Source organism: Notolepis coatsorum (genome assembly GCF_963971535.1).
Source record: "Notolepis coatsorum genome assembly, chromosome: 14".
In the NCBI taxonomy this organism is placed as follows: Eukaryota; Metazoa; Chordata; class Actinopteri; order Aulopiformes; family Paralepididae; genus Notolepis; species Notolepis coatsorum.
The window spans coordinates 83,714,284-83,734,141 of NC_140178.1; the positions used below are offsets into that span (position 1 = coordinate 83,714,284).

At 43.9% G+C, this 19,858-nt stretch overlaps 1 protein-coding gene across 8 annotated transcripts in view; it reads right to left on the bottom strand.

The window, feature by feature from the left end:
• nacc1a (nucleus accumbens associated 1, BEN and BTB (POZ) domain containing a) overlaps positions 1-12,945 on the bottom strand; it is a 54,767-nt gene extending 41,822 nt beyond the window's left edge. For 4 of the 8 annotated variants that reach the window (XM_084329575.1, XM_084329574.1, XM_084329573.1 and 1 more), the window contains exons 1-2: positions 12,612-12,945; positions 141-294 (exon numbers count right to left, since the gene is read on the bottom strand). In XM_084329575.1, the coding sequence (XP_084185701.1) occupies positions 141-294; positions 12,612-12,742 (285 nt within the window). In that variant the 5' untranslated portion in view covers positions 12,743-12,945. Of the gene's footprint in view, positions 1-140; positions 295-6,227; positions 6,323-11,357; positions 11,471-12,551 lie in introns of those variants that run through there. The other 4 variants (XM_084329577.1, XM_084329578.1, XM_084329579.1 and 1 more) reach the window with 4 other exon arrangements.
• Positions 12,946-19,858: the final 6,913 nt, after the last annotated feature.

The following is a 19,858-nucleotide window of genomic DNA, read 5'->3' on the forward strand; positions in this document are numbered from 1 at the left end:
AGGTACATTGTTTTTTTTTAACTAATTGCAGGCTCTGCAAATACCTGTCGCCAAACCTGCATAATCGCCCTTTTAAGCGGTTTGGCAAACACCGGCTTGGGAGTGCTGCACCCCACCAGGCAGCGCCTGCGACCTCTTACCTTGAACGCATGGCCCTTGACTACCACAGAGACGTCACAGTAGAGCCCCTGTAGACGCTGCTCATTCAGACACTCCAGGACGGTGTTGCCGAAGTTTGGGATCGCCATCTGGAGGGTCTGGGCCATGGTGCGCCTCCGCACACCACCACAGGGTCTGGCAGAGGGAGGAGAGGAGACATTTCACATAAAAAGATATATCTTGTATCCAACTAGAATTGTGTGTGACCGGCGGGTATGTATCACATCTCTTGCACATTTAAAATCATTCACAAGATATTTCTGTCTTGGTTTATACTTTTTCTCTTCTATACACGTTTTGGTTGATAATCAATGCTTGCCGTTTTTAATGACCTAGTATGTTTTTAATATGAATGAATAAGCCCACTGTGCTCCTTTTCCTCTCCTGCACAATTGACACAACACTGTATTTTTCATCACAGCTACTGTGCTAATAAATAAACTAGAAAGAAAGAAAGAAAGAAAGAAAGAAAGAAAGAAAGAAAGAAAGAAAGAAAGAAAGAAAGAAAGAAAGAAAGAAAGAAAGAAAGAAAGAAAGAAAGAAAGAAAGAAAGAAAGAAAGAAAGAAAGAAAGAAAGAAAGAAAGAAAGAAAGATAGATTAATTGAAATATAATTATTTGCTGGGTGTGTGATGGATGAGAGGAATGATGCTTTTAATACACACTGGAATCAAATAAGGTCAGCTGTCCAATAGGAAATGGCTGTTATAGAGTCCCCCCCAAAGGACAATATATATAGCTACATATAAACTGATGACATTTATAGGTATGCAACTCTTAAATACCTATAGAAACACAAACCTGCAGGCCTGAAATAGAACTCAAATAATCATTGAGGAAAGTTTCAAATTAAAGGCACAATCCAGAATCCAAATATAAATTAACAAAAAGGGTAGACCAACTACCAAAACATCACTCCCAAATGGATCAACAGGTCACTTAACACAAGGACTAACATTAAACACCAACTAAAGATTTTTTTTTATGTTTCCTGATTCAATTATTCTGTTATACCTCAATGTATAGGGTAAAAGAAGTACAGACCGGGCCTTTGAAGGGGAATATGTATCCATATGTGTGCTACTCCTATAGTCTAAAACGGTCCAGAAATATTAGTGAAAATGAACAACTCAACACCCAAATCCACCCAAAAAAGACTAGAGTTCTAAAGCTCATTAGCGATGTCATCAGGTATAACGTCTGAAGCAGCTCCATGCAGAGAAATGGTAAAGATGACACTGCAAACACCCAGGGGACTGTTCTTAGTATACAGGAGAAATGGTTTTGATTGATTGATTGAAAAGTTTATTAACAGATTGCAGAATGGGTACAATACAGTACAGCTCAATACATACAATTGTTAAGAAAATGCAGACCAGAGAAAGACTTTCGTCTTGTTTACATCAGGGTCCCCCATTTTCAATTCATCATAGGTCCCCCATTTTCATGGTAAAGATGACACTGCAAACACCCAGGGGACTGTTCTTAGTATACAGGAGAAATGGTAAAGATGACACTGCAAACACCCAGGGGACTGCTCTTAGGCTGCAGTTAGACTGACTGATGTTTTCATTTCGTTTTCAGATGAGTTTCGCTTTTCCAGGTCGCAACGTAGCGGTAGGCGAGTCACACTTTCGTTTTGTCACCTGAGCACAGTGATGTAGTACACTGCCAAAGCAGTAGGTGGCAGTAGGTGGCGAACATGAAGGCAATTTTCAACCAATCAGAACTTGAATGTGCCAATACACTTCCTGCAAAGAAAATGTCAACAAGCCGCCATCTTTAAATACCTATTTACCCAATGCAGCACTTATTCAGAAAAAGTGTAATAAAAGTGCAATAAACAAAACGGATACATTCACTGTGTGTTCTGCCTCTCATTTGTTGATGAAACAAAACTAACATCAACACAAGTGACCACCAAGAGCGGATAGTTTAGTCTCAAAAAAGATCGGCGATGCTACATGCTAACGTGAATGGAATATGCCAGTATAACAGTATAGCATTGTGGCTAGCAGCTAACATTTAGCTCACGTTAACCTAGGGCTGGGTGATATGGCCAAAAACTTTATCGCGATAAAATTATAAAATTATTTTCATATAACTCAATATCGATAATTATCGTCGATATAATGTCTGTCAAGTTTAATTAACTTCTTATGCCCGGTGCCGATGGATGGGCTATTAATAGACTTGTTTTGCTGCTGCGAATGTCTCGAGTTGATGTCGTCATCAGTCCGCGCACGTTAGCAGTTAGCCAGAGCAAGCAGTGTATCCCATGACAATGTACTAAATATCCCTAAAATACTCCGTTCCGCCCCAATACATTGCAACGACGTCCACCGTATACCCCACACTACTATAACCGTGGCGTCAGAATTCACGCCACACACACACTCTGCACGTAAACTATAAAATAGCACCGTGCAAGCTAATTATCCTAGCCAGCCAAACTATAAAATTGCGCCGTGCAAGCTAATTATCCTAGCCAGCCATGTTTCCGATGTACTAAATATCCCTAAAATACTATGTTCCGCCCCAATACATTGCAACGACGTCCACCGTATACCCCACACTACTATAACCGTGGCGTCAGAATTCACGCCACACACACACTCGGCACGTAAACTATAAAATAGCGCTGTGCAAGCTAATGATCCTAGTCAGCCTTGTTTACTACCCAGAGGTGCAGCGCGGGTCTCCTTCGCTCTCGGCCATCTCCTTCACTGATTGGTTGTTAGTGCGTGTGCTCATATCCAAGCTTGGAAAATCGATATATCGAAACTTTGCGACCACGTTTCATGTTTATTTCGAGGAAATTAAGGGAATGCAGACTGTGTTAAGGGAATGCAGACTGTTGTAGCTTGGACTGGGGTCCTTGTAACAATAACTTGACAACACATGGTAGCTGCAGCTATAGCTCTGTTGTCACCGGACATTGGTGAGAGCACGCAGATGTGGGCATCTACTGCGCATGGGCGTTGAGCAACAACGGCTCCGCGCAGATTACACGACACGTTGTCGGCGAGTTTTTGGCGTTATTCCAAAACGGAAACACAATTTAGCGTTTTCAGTAGGGCCAAAACGTTTCCTGCCAAAACGGCATTTCTATCTAATAAGGACAGCAAACGTATTCAAACGTATTCAAAAAACGACCACAAAAACACTAGTCTAACCATGGCCTTAGTATACAGGAGAAATGGTAAAGATGACACTGCAAACACCCAGGGTACTGCTCTTAGGCTGCGGTTACACTAGGGACAGTTTTCGTTTTCAGTTTTCAGGTCAGTTTCGTTTTTCAGAACGCTACGTAATGGCAGGCAAGTTAGACATCGTTTTAGTATACAGGTACATGTCCTGTTTCACAACCAAGAACACTGCTATAGAATAAAGCTCATTTGGGTATAAAAAAAAATATATATATATATATATATATATCTTTGGGTCCACAAAAGTCTCCCATTCATGGTCTGTGAAGCAGCTTCAGACATTATACCTGCTGACATCAAAGTTGAAGCTTTCTTCTCTGGTTTCTGGCTTTGGGAGAGAGTAGCTGATGTTCACAAATATTGACTGAACTACCCTAGGCCACGGAAACAGCATACAGGACTTCTTGATTTGGGTGGCGTTCCCCTTTAAACGGAAGAAAAGACAGCCAGACTGCTGCAGATTGTTTGCAGAGCTACAGGATCAGAGTGAAGCCCTGTAATTTGAACGGCCCTGTGTTCAGGGGTAGGACGGGGGTGAGTAAACGACACCCACAAGCGGCCTGCATTCCTCGGAAAGCCGTAGGCCTATAAGAAAGAACCATCTCTCTATCGAACCGTTTCACACAGCCCCCCCCCCCCCCCCCCCCCGAATGCCCACCGGCTCAAAGCGGGCGCATATGGCTTCAAGCAAATTCAAAAAGAAGCTTGTTTGGAAAACAATTCAAGTTTTGTTGGAAGGTTCGGTCGATAAGCTGCATCGCCTAAATCCTATACTTTACTAAAGCCCTGTTGTACTTTTATTGTTGAAAGCCGGCTCAGTGAAAGGCAGTTTATTTTATTACATTATTTTCTATGGGCTATAAAACCCACGTCTGTCCTCAGATAACCAGGCCATGTCCTGTTATTCTGCGTGCAAGAGAGCGAAGTGTGTGGCTCAAACAAACACTGCATACAGCATGTTTCCATTCAGCTTCCATAACCAGTCTAAAGCAAACATGCCCCCTCGTTCTGCACCTACGATTCCTGCATTGCGACTATCGAAACATCAGGCTAAAACCCAACCAATGTTTTCTGACGGACAGCGTGTGCCGTCTCAACACTGCAATGGGAAAACTCTCTCCCGTCGTCACCTCCAGTCCAGCTGTGCTCACTGATATCCACACAACAGGATGGAAAGCAGCTATTCCACTCTTTGTATATTTGTTTGTTAGAGTGGGGTTCGAAGGTTCGACCCCCCCCCCCCCCTCTCTCAAGCAGCAAAACTATACTTGCAATATTAATTATATAAAGGTGACCTACACAATACATGTTATTATGATGTACCCTTGTTGCAGGATAGAGCAGTCATTGTGAATAAATACATTTGCCTGTCATCACAAATATGCGCCAGCTTCATACATTTTTAGATTTACAGTAGAGGCAGAGCAGCTCGATTATGGCACAAATCATGATCACAATTATTTAGATTGATATCACGATTGATCATATGACGACTCAATTAGTGTTATCTTTCTTCTCAACAAAAGGCTGCCTTTCTGGCTTCTTCTACAAGTTACCAAAGACGTTCAAAATAACGGGACAAACGTGGTGGCTCCACTTCGGTTTTTATGTTTTATCTCGATTATCTTGTTTTCATGATCGTGGGAAGCCAAAATCGTAATTGAAAGTCGATTAATTGCCTAGCCCTAATTTACAGTTTCACATAATATCCTGTTTCGTTGTGAATTGTAAAGAAATGTTGTTAATACATTTACATTTTTTCTGTGCGTTTTTTTAAGAACGAGGAGTATTCATATATTTGTTGGGAAACTGAAGAGTATTGAAAGCCTGGGAGGATGCCATTCAGGCCAGTCCTACACACTAGAGAGGAAATGGAAAGCAGCATCAACACGCACCCACAGCATCGCAGATATGTCCCCTACACATCCATGCCCACCATCTCTGCAACAGTCAGTCACCTCAGTTCACCCCTGCCGTGGCAATAAACAATACCGCCAATCCGCTGATAAGCACACATGCTGACTTTTATTGCCTGCGAAATGTGTGAATCCTTGCCCAAAGCCGAACGTCAGCGTCTGTGCATATATGCACAGGAAGGCAGAGATACTATAGACCAGGCCGACAGCCGCGCAGAGAGGCATGTGCACATGTTGGTCTGGGCAAAGATAAATGTTCACGTGGATGCTTAACCACTCAATCACTCGCTCACACGCACACGTGCACCCAGTGACGTAGTGGTGAATATAAACATGGATAAACCAAAAAGGTCTATTATATCAGGATAAATCGAGAACTCGATTTGGTGGTCACTGTGAAGCTTGTTTTAGTACATTTTCGAATACATATTTTCTTTCCACAATGGTATTGAAGTGACAACGTGTAATTATGGCGCCTGCTGGCTCCAAGCGGTATTGCACCTTGATGCTGGCAATACATTTCCCACAAGCTTTATCTTTACAGTAGTCAGTCACCAACAGCACAAGGAACAAACCAGGAAAAAAAATCAGGTTTAAGAGTTTATACGTTCATTAGCATTCATAGCCGACATAGTATTATACACGTTAGAAATGTATACATTATAGCCTAGGCCTACCAGTGGTTCTAGGGATGCACGATATATCGATGACCATATCGGTACCGGCCGGTCTCTTATTTTCATATATCGGTATTGGACCCAAGGGCCAAAACTGGCGAGATATATATCTGCAAATGTATATATCAGCTGGTGATGGTGATGTTTTTATTGATTGCATCGGTCTGATGAGCAAAACTGGGCCGATGTGTTTAAAGGAAAACTCCAACATTTTGAGAAATTAGCTTATTTAACATCTTCCCTGGAGTTAGACAAGAAGATACATACCTTTTTTGTCTCTCTGCATGCATTAGGCTTAGGGAACGCCCTCACCGTTAGCGTAGCTTCATCACTGGAAGTGGGTCAGACTTGTACCCTGAAGTTCCCTACAGTCACGAAATACACTCCAAATACAACTCCAAAACGTTCCTGTAAACATGTTGTGACCTGTGTATTAACCACGTGGAGAAATAAAAAATTATTGAATTCGACATTTACGTTTTCTAAGCAAATATACTCTGAACTATTTTTTGCCTAACCACTCCTCTCTGGGTGCAGTGATTTCACGCAACGCTAGGCCTGCCACGATAACACATTTTGCTGGGCGATTAATTGCCCCCGAAAATATCGCGATAAGCGATATTATTGCGACCGGTTAGAGAATTTTTTTGAGAAATTTATTTCCCAAAACTTTTATTTTGAAGCCCACCGCTCCGTCTTTTCCGGTGTTTAAGACTTTTATTTTGAAGCCCACCGACCGGACCGGAAGTATTGTTGTGATTATCCTAGCCGACAACTTGTCTCGTCCGGTTGTGTTTTTTAGTTTTAACGTTAGCTACTAACGTTAGATGCAGCTACTACAGGCAATCAACGATGAGGAGGAAGCGTCAAAGCAGTATATAATAGAATAGCTGTGGTGCGTAGGCACTGCAGCACGACTCGAAAACGACCTGTTATAATAAATTAATTCATGTTTAACTTGTCCCCGTCTCCAGTCCTTTGACTAGCCCCACCCGTTCATTGTAAACAATGATGCATGTAATTGTATTAACGTTATTCTGTGTTATTCTAACGTTACACTACAAATAACGCTACTTGGTTAAAAGGAGCAACACTATTGAGAAATGTAGTTAAGCTATGTGGCGTTGCCCCACGGAGCTCCTGTGCTGTGCTGTAGTAAAGCCAGCGGCCCGCCTCCCAACACGGACAGTGACTGACAAGGGGCACTGGTTCCGCCTCATTAAAACAAACGCGCAAATAGCAATTAATCGCGTCCGTCAAAATCATTGCATTCATTTAAATTATCGCGGCAATTAATCGATTTATTGCTTATCACGGCAGGCCTACGCAACGCAGTGCTACTTTCTAACGTGTTTGTTTACATTTTCATTTCATTCAAAGGATCCGAACCTATTGAAGTTTATGGATACCATGATATTTATTAGGGATGCACCGATATGAAAATTGGCCGCCGATACCGATACCGATTGTTCAACTAACACTATCGGCCGATACCGATACCGATACCGATATTTGTATATTTGTATATAAGTATTTGTAATTTTTTTTTTTTATTTTTTTTTTTTTATGAAACTACTGTATATTTGTATGTGTATGTTTGTATTTGTAGGCCTCTTTACTTACTTAAAAAAAGGAAACATCAAGAAATATGTTTATGGTATCACTATCTCTCTCCCAGTATCGTCTTGCGGCCTGCAGAGGGATACTATTTTCTCAACCAGAGCTTTCAACCAATGCAATGGAACCATTCTTGCGGCCTGCAGCAGGATACTATTCTCTCAACCAGAGCTTTCAACCAATGCAATGGAACCATTTTGATTGACAGTCGATTCGGCCAATTACGCCACACCGGTGACCGCTAGCACCCACCTCCTGCTGTCCTTACCACCAATCGGCAAGCGTTTATAAATTTTTCTACTTCCGGGCATTCTGTTTGCGAGAGCAGAACACACTTAGCTACCTTAGCTGCCCGACCCGCCGACCGGCGCTCCACGCATGACCAAATGAGACATAATGATTTTACTGCAACAAATGTTATAATAAAACAAAGCCTTTCTATACATTTGTCTGGTTGAAAACTTTATTAACAGATTGCAGAATGTGTAGTTGGGTACGGAATGAGCAACGGAATGGAACCGAGCTATGAACGTACTAACGGAGTAATGCCTTGTTTACTGCTATCTTCGGGTAAATAATATGCTTGTTATTGAACGTGTAACACTTCATTTTAACAGCAGATACTTTCTTAAATGCCATCTTCCCGAGAGAGGGTGTTGACGGGGAGTTGTGTTATTAATAGCATTGAACAGCTAACCGAAAGCTAGCGTTAACTATTGTTAAAGGTTTAGCCATAACGTTACCTTGGCTAAAGTTGCGGCTATTCATAATGCAGCAATAATGACTGCAGACCTGCAAGCAAAGTACAGCAAGTTGACAAAGGAGTATTCCAACGCAAATCACATTTTCACCAGTAACGTTAGTCTTGCATCTAATAGCTAATAACGTAGCTACGTTAGCTGCCCGGCCCGCCGACCGGCGCTCCACGCATGACCAAATGAGACATAATGATTTTACTGCAACAAATGTTATAATAAAACAAAGCCTTTCTATACATTTGTCTGGTTGAAAACTTTATTAACAGATTGCAGAATGTGTAGTTGGGTACGGAATGAGCAACGGAATGGAACCGAGCTAATGAACGGACTCGGAGTAATGCCTTGCTGCTATGGGTAGTAATAATAATATGCTGATGTTATTGTCCGTGTAACACTAACTATATAACGCTAATGCCACAAAACGAATGCCTTGTTAATCATAAGTAGTTACTTTGATGCAGTAGATTGTGTGTGTGTGTGGGGGACGGCGGGCGTTGTGCAGGTAGATCGCGCGAGTGAACTTTTTTTTTGTGCCTTTTGGCGCTACACAAATTGATGGGTATTTATCGGCGACTGCTATCGGCACATTTGAGCTTATCGGCCGATAGGCCGATAGCAGTCAACAAGGCACTTATCGGCCGATACCGATACCCGACCGATATATCGGTGCACCCCTAATATTTATCAGCCACCATTATTCATGCATGTGCCACACACACACACACACACACACACACAGTGACAAAGACTATGATGACAACCAGGGGAGGAAACTAACTTTTTGGCTTACCAGCCAACTGGCGAGTATCTGATTTTTTTTACCAGCCAAACAGATTTTTTACCAGACAAAAAAAATCGCTAATTGTGATAATTTTTTTACGTCTATTCTGCATCGAACATTGTACATATGTCTAAACTGAACACTGTGACCTCATTTTTTACTTCTAATTTTACTATGTTATTTTATTTCATACTTATCTTGTCTTGCACAGTCTCTGGAGCGTAACAATAAGAAGCATTTTGTATAAATGTATTCTGTACTTCTGTATGACAACTATTAAAGAAACTTGAAACTTGAATTACTTCTTTGTATGTCAAGCCGCGTCAATGTTGTGTATGCATCTGGGTAGGCACACTGTGCCTTTAAGACAGCACGGTGGTCTTACGACAGTGCTGTGAAGTACCGTCAAGTGTTGTGGTAACGTCAGTTGGGTTGGTGTGCTGTTGTGCACAGTGCACTGGTTGAGCTAGCCCCTTTCGTGACTGTGATGTGCAAGCCAGGGGCTTTTGAGCATGAAATAAAATGTCTAACCTTACGTCGTCCGGTGCTTTTTTGGAAACATTATAGTCATAACAGATACACCTAGCTGGCTGCTTTGAGCACACAGGGCTAACGTTAGCTAGCAAGCAGCTATAGCTAAAACGCTAACTAGAAGCTAACCACTGTATACAGTTCCAGTAGACTAACATTACACCTCTGTGATTTAAATGTGTCCTTAGTAACTTATACTCGAGGGTTGTACTAGGGTTGGATGCAGTTTCCCGTTGGTCAGTCTGTCTGTTTTCCATCTTCTGCTGTGTTTAACGTTATCTGTTTGCGAGTGCTCCTGATGGCTAGCCTAGTACCGCGGGACTTTTATTATTATATGTCCAGTACTGCGCAAACGTTTATTAAACATTATATGTCCGCGGGTGGTCTTGTGCAGTGCTCTCGTGGCACTGTCAACTAAAGCGAACACTCAGAAGACGCGCACCGTTTGCCAGTGCAGTGATTGCAGAATGTTTTATTTTTTTGTATACTCGCCAGCAGGGGAGGAAACTAACTTTTTGGCTTACCAGCCAACTGGCGGGTATCTGATTTTTTTTACCAGCCAAACGTAAAAAATACTAGCATTTGGCCAGTAAAGTGGCCTAATTTCCTCCCCTGATGACAACAGCCCATCCTATGAGAACACAGAGCGTCAGGACAGTTGAAGCGTAGTCTGACTAACTGATGAAGGCTGCAGTGGGCTGCCCCATCATATCCAAAGCCTCTCATTTGGGACTCCGCCAAGCTCCGGGGGAAAAAAGAAATGCTCTCTTTGTCTCTGCCTCTCTCAAGCTCCCTCACCCTCATACTAAAACACAGATGCACACACACACACTAAACTCAAACAAACCCACAAAAGGCACAGTGAGTCACACACACACATTAGACAATACTGCTTGTTTACAGTTTGGCAAGGCAGCCGCAGCATGAGTGCGCACGCACACACACACTGGGATGAGAGGCAGGGTGTGTTTGCACAGTTTGTCCTGAGAGGAGGGAGAAAATGTGTGTGTGTGTGGTTGGGGGATGTGTGTGTGTGTGTGTGTGTGTGTGTGTGCATGCCAAGGAGAGGGGAGTGAGGCCTAGAGCGGGGGTGTCCCTGGAAAGCGAGATCACCTCGAGGCTCGAACCTTTCCACTGAATAAGCCGAAGAGCAACCGATATGAACCGAGAGGTTCACCCTAGCTCACCCCTGTGTGGCTTCCGTCTCATACTGACCAGCGAAGTCAGCCTAGAGAGAGACGTAGGTCAAACATACACTCACAACATAATGAGTCCACATCTTTGAATAGCAATAAGGCTGCAGAATGTTTTGCCAGCATTCAAAGGGCTTATGTTATGTTATGAGGGGCCGGGTGCCAACATATTTGAGAACTTATAGCAAGTCCAAATAACATTTTCCAAGCTCAGAGTCTGTGAAAACAGCAACCACTGAACTCATTCACATTGCTATGTGGATTATTAGTGGGGAGACGAGCTGGCGCAGTCTTTGCTCTCTATACATGCATTTCCTGGTTCTGCATGTAGCTATGCAACATGTCGGACTTTCTTTCATATCAAGCATGCGTTTTATTCACGTTTGAAGAGAAGAGCCTTTCAAAAACAGCACATTTCACATTTGTAACCAAACGTATCAACATCACTAAATAGCATTTATGTATTTGATATATGAATCAATAGTAGTTGACGCACGCAATAGTTTAATGTGCAAACCTTATTGAGTGCTAGGAGCAACTATACGTGCGTCTGTCCCCCCGGGGGGGTCGCGGTCTGACCAGACAGGATGCAAAGATCAAACGGGAGTCGATACGGAGCTATTTTGCTGCACCGCGCCGCCCGTGTGCCAGTCTGTCCGGTGCGGAGCTCCACACTGGCACGGCCCGGGGGGGGGGGGGGCAGAGGATGCGTTACAAACGCTGCTGCTGGTACCCGGTTGAGGGCGGCGTGTGTGTTTCCGTGCGGTCAAAAAAGTACTCGGATATGTTCCGATAAACAAATCCGCTTCGGTCAATAAAGCAGGTCCGCATTGGCCACCCTACTATCCCGCGGGTAGCATTGAGATGTGATGCCCTGTATGCCCTGCTCTCCCATCCGCAGCCAGGCCCGTCTAGCAGAGCTTAGCAAATAGCAAATAGCTAAGCTAACAGACTGCTAAATATTTTGGGTTCGCCCGACCGGCGGCGCACATGGTCTACTAAAATCAAGACACTACTCCTGTATCGACTAGCGCCTGACCTGTCAATCCCAAATGTTATTTATTTAAATATTTTGTGGGATGGGGAAATCGCCCCCCCCCCCCTGCCATTCTCCATTTTACCGACATCAACAGGTCATCCCAGGACACGCAGCAGCTGAGGGCGAGAGACGGAACCAGTGCGGCACAGAGGCGGCGGGGGTGAGGCGCACAAGGCACATTAATTATGTTTAATCCCTCCCAAGTACCAACAACCTCAGCCATGTTAGTACGTAGGGCGACATAATAAAATGAACCATTGTCAGCACTGAGGGGGGGGGGACTTCTTGTAGCGATGATCCGCAAAGGTTTGTTTTTTTAGGGGGGCGGGCAAGGTGATGATCATATAAAGTTTATGACGGTGGCATCCTGGGCCAATCCGACAAATCACATTATTTTGCCCACACAACAAAAGTTTGTCCTACTCATCTGCGTAATCCGTTTCCTTATCAACCCAAATGCCCCCGGTGCTAACTAGGGACACACAGGCAGGCATAGATACATCCCTTCCGCCGCTGTGGTGGAACCTCACACGACCCCGCGGCAGACAGACACACACCCCGGGCCCTGCGGCAGACAGACAGACACTCACCCCCGCGGCAGACAGACACTCACCCCGGGGCCCCGCGGCAGACAGACACTCACCCCGGGCCCCGCGGCAGACTGACACTCACCCGGGGCCCCGCGGCAGACAGACAGACACTCACCCCGGCCCGCGGCAGACAGGCACTCACCCCGGCCCCGCGGCAGACAGGCACTCACCCCCGCGCTGGGAAGTCGATGCAGAGCGTTTCGATGCAGGAGACGTCGGTAGCAGCAGCGCGCTCTCTCTCTCCGCTTCCCCCTGCTTATTACAGGCAGCCATTCATTGTTGAGCGAGACGCCGATAGCAGAGCTATCGAGGGCGGTACAGTATCCCGGGGGATCACGGAACACAGAGTCACCGATCGCACGGAACAGACGAAGAGGGAGAAGACAGGCATGACGCGCTCGACATTCAATCGCATGATCGTTTCGAGCGCAGCCTCAATTTGGGGAGACCTATCCCACGGCGTGGACTGTGTTTGCGCATTGGCACAGCAACAGCAGCAGTCTGTTAGAAGAAAACGCCTCTCTCTCTCTCTCTCTCTCTCGCTCTCTCTCTCGCTCCCCCCCCCCATATGTGCGATAGAAACGGGGAAAGTAGGTGTGTGTGTGTGTGTGTGTGTGTGTGTGTGACTGTGTGTGTGTGTGTGTGTGTGTGACTGTGTGTGTGTGTCTAGACTCTGTTAACTTAGGTGAACCCGGTTGTGCGCACAAAATACAAAGTAGGGACAGAGAAAAGCAGAGTGAAAGCTTTGTCCAAAATGTAGACCATAGGATATATCTCACCCGAACATTGCAGCCATGGTTATTTCAGAATAGCCTGCTTTAGTCCATCTGAACATGTACAGCTGGATAGCTACATGCAGATGTGCCTCCAGAGTCCAGACCTACTGTAGTAGGCTCTTCCATCCATATGTAGTAGGCTAGTCTATGCATTTATACAGCATATGTTCACATAAACAGTATTTTCATTCTTCATTCTTACGTTCGTGTATACTTTCATACATTTATTCATACTGCCTGTGAGCCAGGGCTGGAACCACAGCACGTATAATACAGCCACCATACATATTTCATACGCCTAGAGTACATCTGAATAAAATGCAAGTTTGGCTTCAATGCATTTATGAATAAATTACTTCAAAATAATTTGCCACCATGCATGGCAGAAATGACATCCTGAATATGTGTAACGGTGGTCACTGTACTTACGGGCACTTTGTCGCTCGGCACCTGTCCTCCGACAGCTTCAATGTTAAACATCACCATTTATATCTATCTATCTATCTATCTATCTATCTATCTATCTATCTATCTATCTATCTATCTATCTATCTATCTATCTATCTATCTATCTATCTATCTATCTATCTATCTAGAGAAAAAGCTGAGCATAGCTATGCCTATACATATGCCTCCTATAGTGCATATGAACTGTGTTTGACCTCCTCCTGCACATCCATACATGTTAAGGGAACTGAGGATGAAAATTAGCATCCCTTGCTAAACCCTGTGTATTTACAGTGCATTATATGTATTGTCCATTAATACATGCTGTCCCTTCCAAATAAACAAATAAATGAAATGAAGGTTACTGGATATTTGAATTGTTGTTACAATTTGATGACATTTCCCACTTTGTTAGCTGCTTTTAGTCTTGATTACTAAAGATTTCGTTTATTTATCTATAACATGTATTTGTATTAGGTGTGATTGTGAACTTGTGAAATGTAACCTGAGAGTAACCTTTCCGACACCTGGCCCTGTGTCTTGGCAACGTGCTCACAGTAGCTGGGAGGAGATCATTGGGGTTCAATTTCTGATTGCAGCAATTCCGGTTCTCCTTGTGAGGGAACCCACAGACGGGATGATGGACTGCTCCCCTGTGACAGCATTCTGTCTGCTTTATATGCAGCTGCCTCATCCACTTCATAAATAATAAGTACTTCCATGCTGTATTTCATCTTGGATCATAGCAGCCTGTTGGGTCCTCTCCATCATCTTAAAAAAAAAAATCTAATAAATACAAATATTAAGAAGATGGATTATGTTAGTTATTCAGTTGTACTCTAATCCACCAGTTCCTAAAAGGGGGTCCAGGAGCAATTGAAGGGGTTCAAAGGGGTCCTTAGCTAAATGAGGAACAGTTACATTTCACTATTATTTTACTGGCTAAAGGTGACGACATTGAGACAGTGTGTAACATATGAGGTAGCAGATGCCTAAAGGGGGCTCCGGGCTTGTGACCAGAAGGTTCGACATTTTGATCCCTGATTTTTAATCGGAGCAGGGAATTGGAGGAATAATGTTCTTCTCTCAACCAATACTCATCATTGAAGTGCCCTTGAGCAAGGCATGTGACTTGTAAGTGGAGCTGCTCAGTGGCATACAAAAAAAGAATTATATACAGTATATTCCTTAACACTTTCTTCGCCAGGCTTATGTACATCATTATACCCCTCTCTGCCAGCTCTATTTGTCTATGGAGAAGTTCCCCTTCTTTGCAGGGCTATAACTTTTTAAATTGTATTGCTAAATTGACATTACTATGGCCCATTCAACGTCAATTATCTATCGTTCAGGACGTAGGAACGTTATACTTTTTCATTCACATATTCATACTAAAATACGGTCTAAAGTATAAATATGTTTTTATCGTTTTCTGCAGCTTTCTCCAGAACGTGATTTATAGCCCTAAATGCATTATATTGATGATCAAATACAGTTTGATAGCGATCTGCGCGAGATAAAAAATTTCAAATGGACGTGCTTCTAGAAGTTACTACTTATCATCTGATGTTGACCGGATGGGGGGGGGGTCGTTTATAATTCCGTGGCCAACGTTAGATGATTCATCTAGTGTGGGTGATATGATCATTAGAGCAGTTTATATCGAACACGTTAAAAAAAAACGCTGAAACTCACCGTAGCTTCCTCGTAGCGTTTGGCGATGAGCGTGGAGCAAAAATATTCCTATTATGGGATGTTGAAATATGCGATCCATCTCCAGGTTGTATAATAGTATATACGTCCAAATCATGTTGTTTATCGAGTTATTGGTAACGGATTGCTATCCATTGTGTCTAGCTCGAGTCCCGGGACTATTAGCGAGTGATCGGACCGAATTGGAATGAGCACCAGCTTCCGTTTCCGGTTTGGGCGATCCGCCGATCGGCCACCAGATGGCGCTCTTGAACCGTTGGAGAGTTGAGAGGGGATCAACAGTAGATCTCAAGTCTCCGGGGGAGAAATATGATTGCGATCACAGATTTTTGAAATATTGATCTCAATGACGTGTTACGGCGTCATTGGCAGAATTAGCATGGCGGGGAATGACGAGTTTAGGCATCCTTGGCAGAGAAAGTGTTAATTTGGTGTTTTGCTGATGGTGGTGGAGAGCTCTGTGTAGCACTTGGGTTGAGATCTGGTGACTGCAAAGGCCACAACATATGATTCACATAATTTTCAAACTCAATCAAACCACTCAGTGACCCCTCGTGTCCTGTGGATGGGTTAGGGACGGGTTAGTGTCCTGTGGATGGGTTAGGGTTAGTGTCCTGTGGATGGGTTACTAGGTTATGGTTAGTGTCCTGTGGATGGGTTACTAGGTTAGGGTTAGTGTCTTGTGGATGGGTTAGGGTTAGTGTCCTGTGGACAGGCACGTTGGAAGGGGGGGTGCGGCAAAAAAAATCTCAAAGGCTGCACGCCCTACTGATTTAAAGTTCCAACGTACCTGCCTGTGGATGGGTTACTAGGTTAGGGTTAGTGTCTTGTGGATGGTGAAAGAAAACTGTGTTTTTTCTATGTATATTTGGTTTATAACTGATATATAGTAATACCATTATCATCATTATACCATTATCATCAGGGTTTGCATGTGTGTGTCTATCTCTAGTCAAACTGGGCAGAGGGGGGTTGCAGCAGCAGACTGCAGGAGCAGCGGGCAGAATGTTTTGCATTCCACAGCACATCAACAAGCTGATACGAACGGCTCAGGCACAGAGCGAGGGAGAGGTTTGACATCATTAGAAACAGCGTTTTAATGTGTGAAAGGTTATTAGCAGTTGTCATGACAACGTGTCGCATGACAACCAGGAGAGGGGCGAGGCCGTCATTGCTATGACGAAGACTAGACGCAGACTAGATTGAGACTAAGAACGACTGAGATCACACAGAAGAGAGGAAACCATCAGAGGCTCCCTCCTCTCATCACAGAGGGGGGGGGATGCCACATCATCATTAGCTTCGGCTAACACGAGGAGGGTTTTTGGCTCACGATAAGGCCTGAGCCACTATTGGACTGAATAGATAGCAATGACAATACGATCTGATAACATCTGAGCTGAGGCTTCTGTTTACGCTCTTCCAAGAAAGGTATCATGCTGTCAATGTGTCGAATTCTTACGAAGGTGGTGAATTATTATGGTTGCGGATTGCACTAACGGGGAAAGATAAGGATTGTACAGCCAGTATGAGAAGACGTCGGAGAGAAACAAACACAACGCAGAGGTCAGTGGATGGAGAGGATAACACAAGCCAAACAGACGAAGACGTGATACTGGCTGATTGATCAGAATCCAACACTTGGTGCCGTGATCCGGATTGCAGATCGAGATTAGATTAGGTTGAGACGACGATGCCAACGGTGGTTAAAGACAATGGGGCTGGAGACGGGGAGTGCCAAGGCCATGACAGAGGCCATGACGCGGACCTTGCACTGGGGGATGATGATGCACCGCCACCGCGAGCCAGCGAGGGACCGAAGCTGTCCAGAAAACTGTGAGAGAAGCTCGCCACCTTGCCCGCCACTGTCCCCATAGACACCGGGTCCGGTAGAGCCGGTCTAGGCTACAGAGTGGAGAGAGAGCCTCGCCGAGCCAGCCAGCCAGGGCACGTTTAATGCGTGAGGGGGGAAAGAAAGAAAAAAAGTTAAACGCAGGCTGTGTGTTCTCAGTGAGAAGATCCTCCTGCAGCGGTGCTTATTTTGTGCAGTCACAAATCCCGGTGCTAGGTGAAGCATCTACAGTTTAATAAGATTAATAACTAAATCGGCTATATATAGCCTACCGTCGGCGTCGAATATGAAATAAAGGCATTTAAATAATAAATACATTTCTTTAATTTTAATTAGCAATTAAAAAATGTAAAGTAAAAAAAAAATTAATCATATATTTTTTTCCCTCACCTACGTGTCCCGCATTGTCCCGCAAAAGCTGTGCTGCGACTGAACAATTTTGACCTGGTCACCCTAGTTACCCACTGGCTCATTTGACTTTGGAGTGATCACTCTACACTAAGTTAGTAGCTAATATAAGGTAAGCTAAGTCCTTACTTGAGTAATGTTTGCCTAAAAATGCTTCTTTCAGATGAAAGGCATGTTGTAGTCTTTTTAAAGGAACACACCAACATTATGGGAAATGCGCTTACCGTCTTCTCCAGAGTTAGACAAGAAGATAGATTAGCACAAATTAACTGGTGTTTTTGGCCAACAGATACTGGCCCATAGCTAGCTGGTATCCGGTTCCATTTATTTGTGCTAAGCTAGGCTAGCTTGCAGCTGGATAGCTTTCTCAGATTTATGGCATATAGGAGTTATGACCTTTCAAAGTTAAATTGTTTTACCTTTAACAATAGCGCCCCCATCAGGCCAATTGGGGTAATATTCCATGAGCCACGTCCCTGGCCTGTGTCAGCCTATGTGGCAAGTTTCATCCACCACAGTCTTAGTTGGTGAGCCATGCTGAGGATGCACACACACACACACACACACACACACACACACACACACACACACACACACACACACACACACACACACACTGACTAGACAGAAAATATAATTATCTGTGCAGCCTGGCGGAAATAATGAATGAAAGCTAATTACTTAAATAGTTCTGTACTCAGTGCCAGCTGTATACAATACAATGAAAACCAATATGGACACTGGAGAGTCCTGCAAAAAATCTACCCCAGCATTTATTTGTGAAAATTGTAAATGTCAATGTACAAAATACACACCATAAACTTAGGCCTTGTCCACATGTATATGGTTATATAGCGTATTGGTTCATGCTCCGCTCACTTATGGAATGTTCCCCTATATCATATATGATTTTGAAAACTTTCAGCAACCATGCACCCGGTCCCACATCCGTCCGGCCACGCCCACATCCGCCCACAAACAGGGGTGCAGTGGTAATTTCAGAAGTGCCTGTACTCTGTTTATAATGACGTCGCGTGCACGTGCGCGCATGCGCATACATGCGCATACATGTTCCCTCACGTGCGCACAGAACAGATGATTATTATGCATAAATAGTAGGTGTAGGAAAGCCTGCTAATAAGACTACTTTGTTCTGTAATAGCCCTTCATATGTTGTTGTTGACAGGAAAGGGTAATTGATTCATGCCTGTGTAATCGTTCAGTGTGATGTGCCCCGATCAAGTGTTGCACTCTAGTCTTCTGATAACGTTACTGACCATTAAGAGTTCTCTCCCTTTAAGTGAGCAAGCCGGTCTCCGTGTTACTGCCTGACGACTACTTCGTTCTGTACCTGCCCTTTAAGAGTCCCTCCCCTTTAACGTGCACGAGCTATTCTCTGTGTTGCTGCCTGATGGTCGGCTGCTGTAGCAGTAATGTCCGTCCCTTTGGGATAATGTGTGCGTCAATGAACGTGAGTACATTACCTGTGCTTAGTTCTGCCTAATCCATTCATTCAGCTTACTCTACCTTTATAGTGTGTCTCCGCTGTTCTATTCCTGTCGACGTCATTCCCTCTGTTATTGAAACACCGCGCCGTTAGCTTAGCTACACGTTAGCCAACATACGTTGCCTGCAAGAGATGCTGCGTGGTTAGCTTAGCCGCACGTGAGCTAGCTTAGGCTATATAACTCACTCACTACTTCTAGTGAATAGAATGTATCTTTACACCTGGTTTACAGTCCACCTACCTATACTGTTTACATGCACTGCATGAGTAATTCCCCTGCATAGGTTATGTAGGTTATATATATAATAACTCCGGTTAAGTGAATGTCTTGGTTAATAGTTGCACTGTATTGCTATGAATATCATTGTAGCTATAGACCACATGTTTATGACCTTATGTTTATGTACGCCACTACTGTGTTTACTAATGTATACTGTATTGTATCACTACTGTGTTATTAATGTATACTGTATTGTATTCCTCTGTAGACAACCACACGCATGGAAATATCCCAACCACACACACCTTTCTGTTCCCAATAAAAGACAATACCTGCAGCACGCCTCTGTGACTCTCTAATAGGAGTTACAACGCCATAGTGTCCGCCAGCTCTATTAAACGCAACCCGTGGAGGCCCTAGCCCTCCGTTTCAGTAGGAAACATATTTGTATAGGAAATTACTAGTT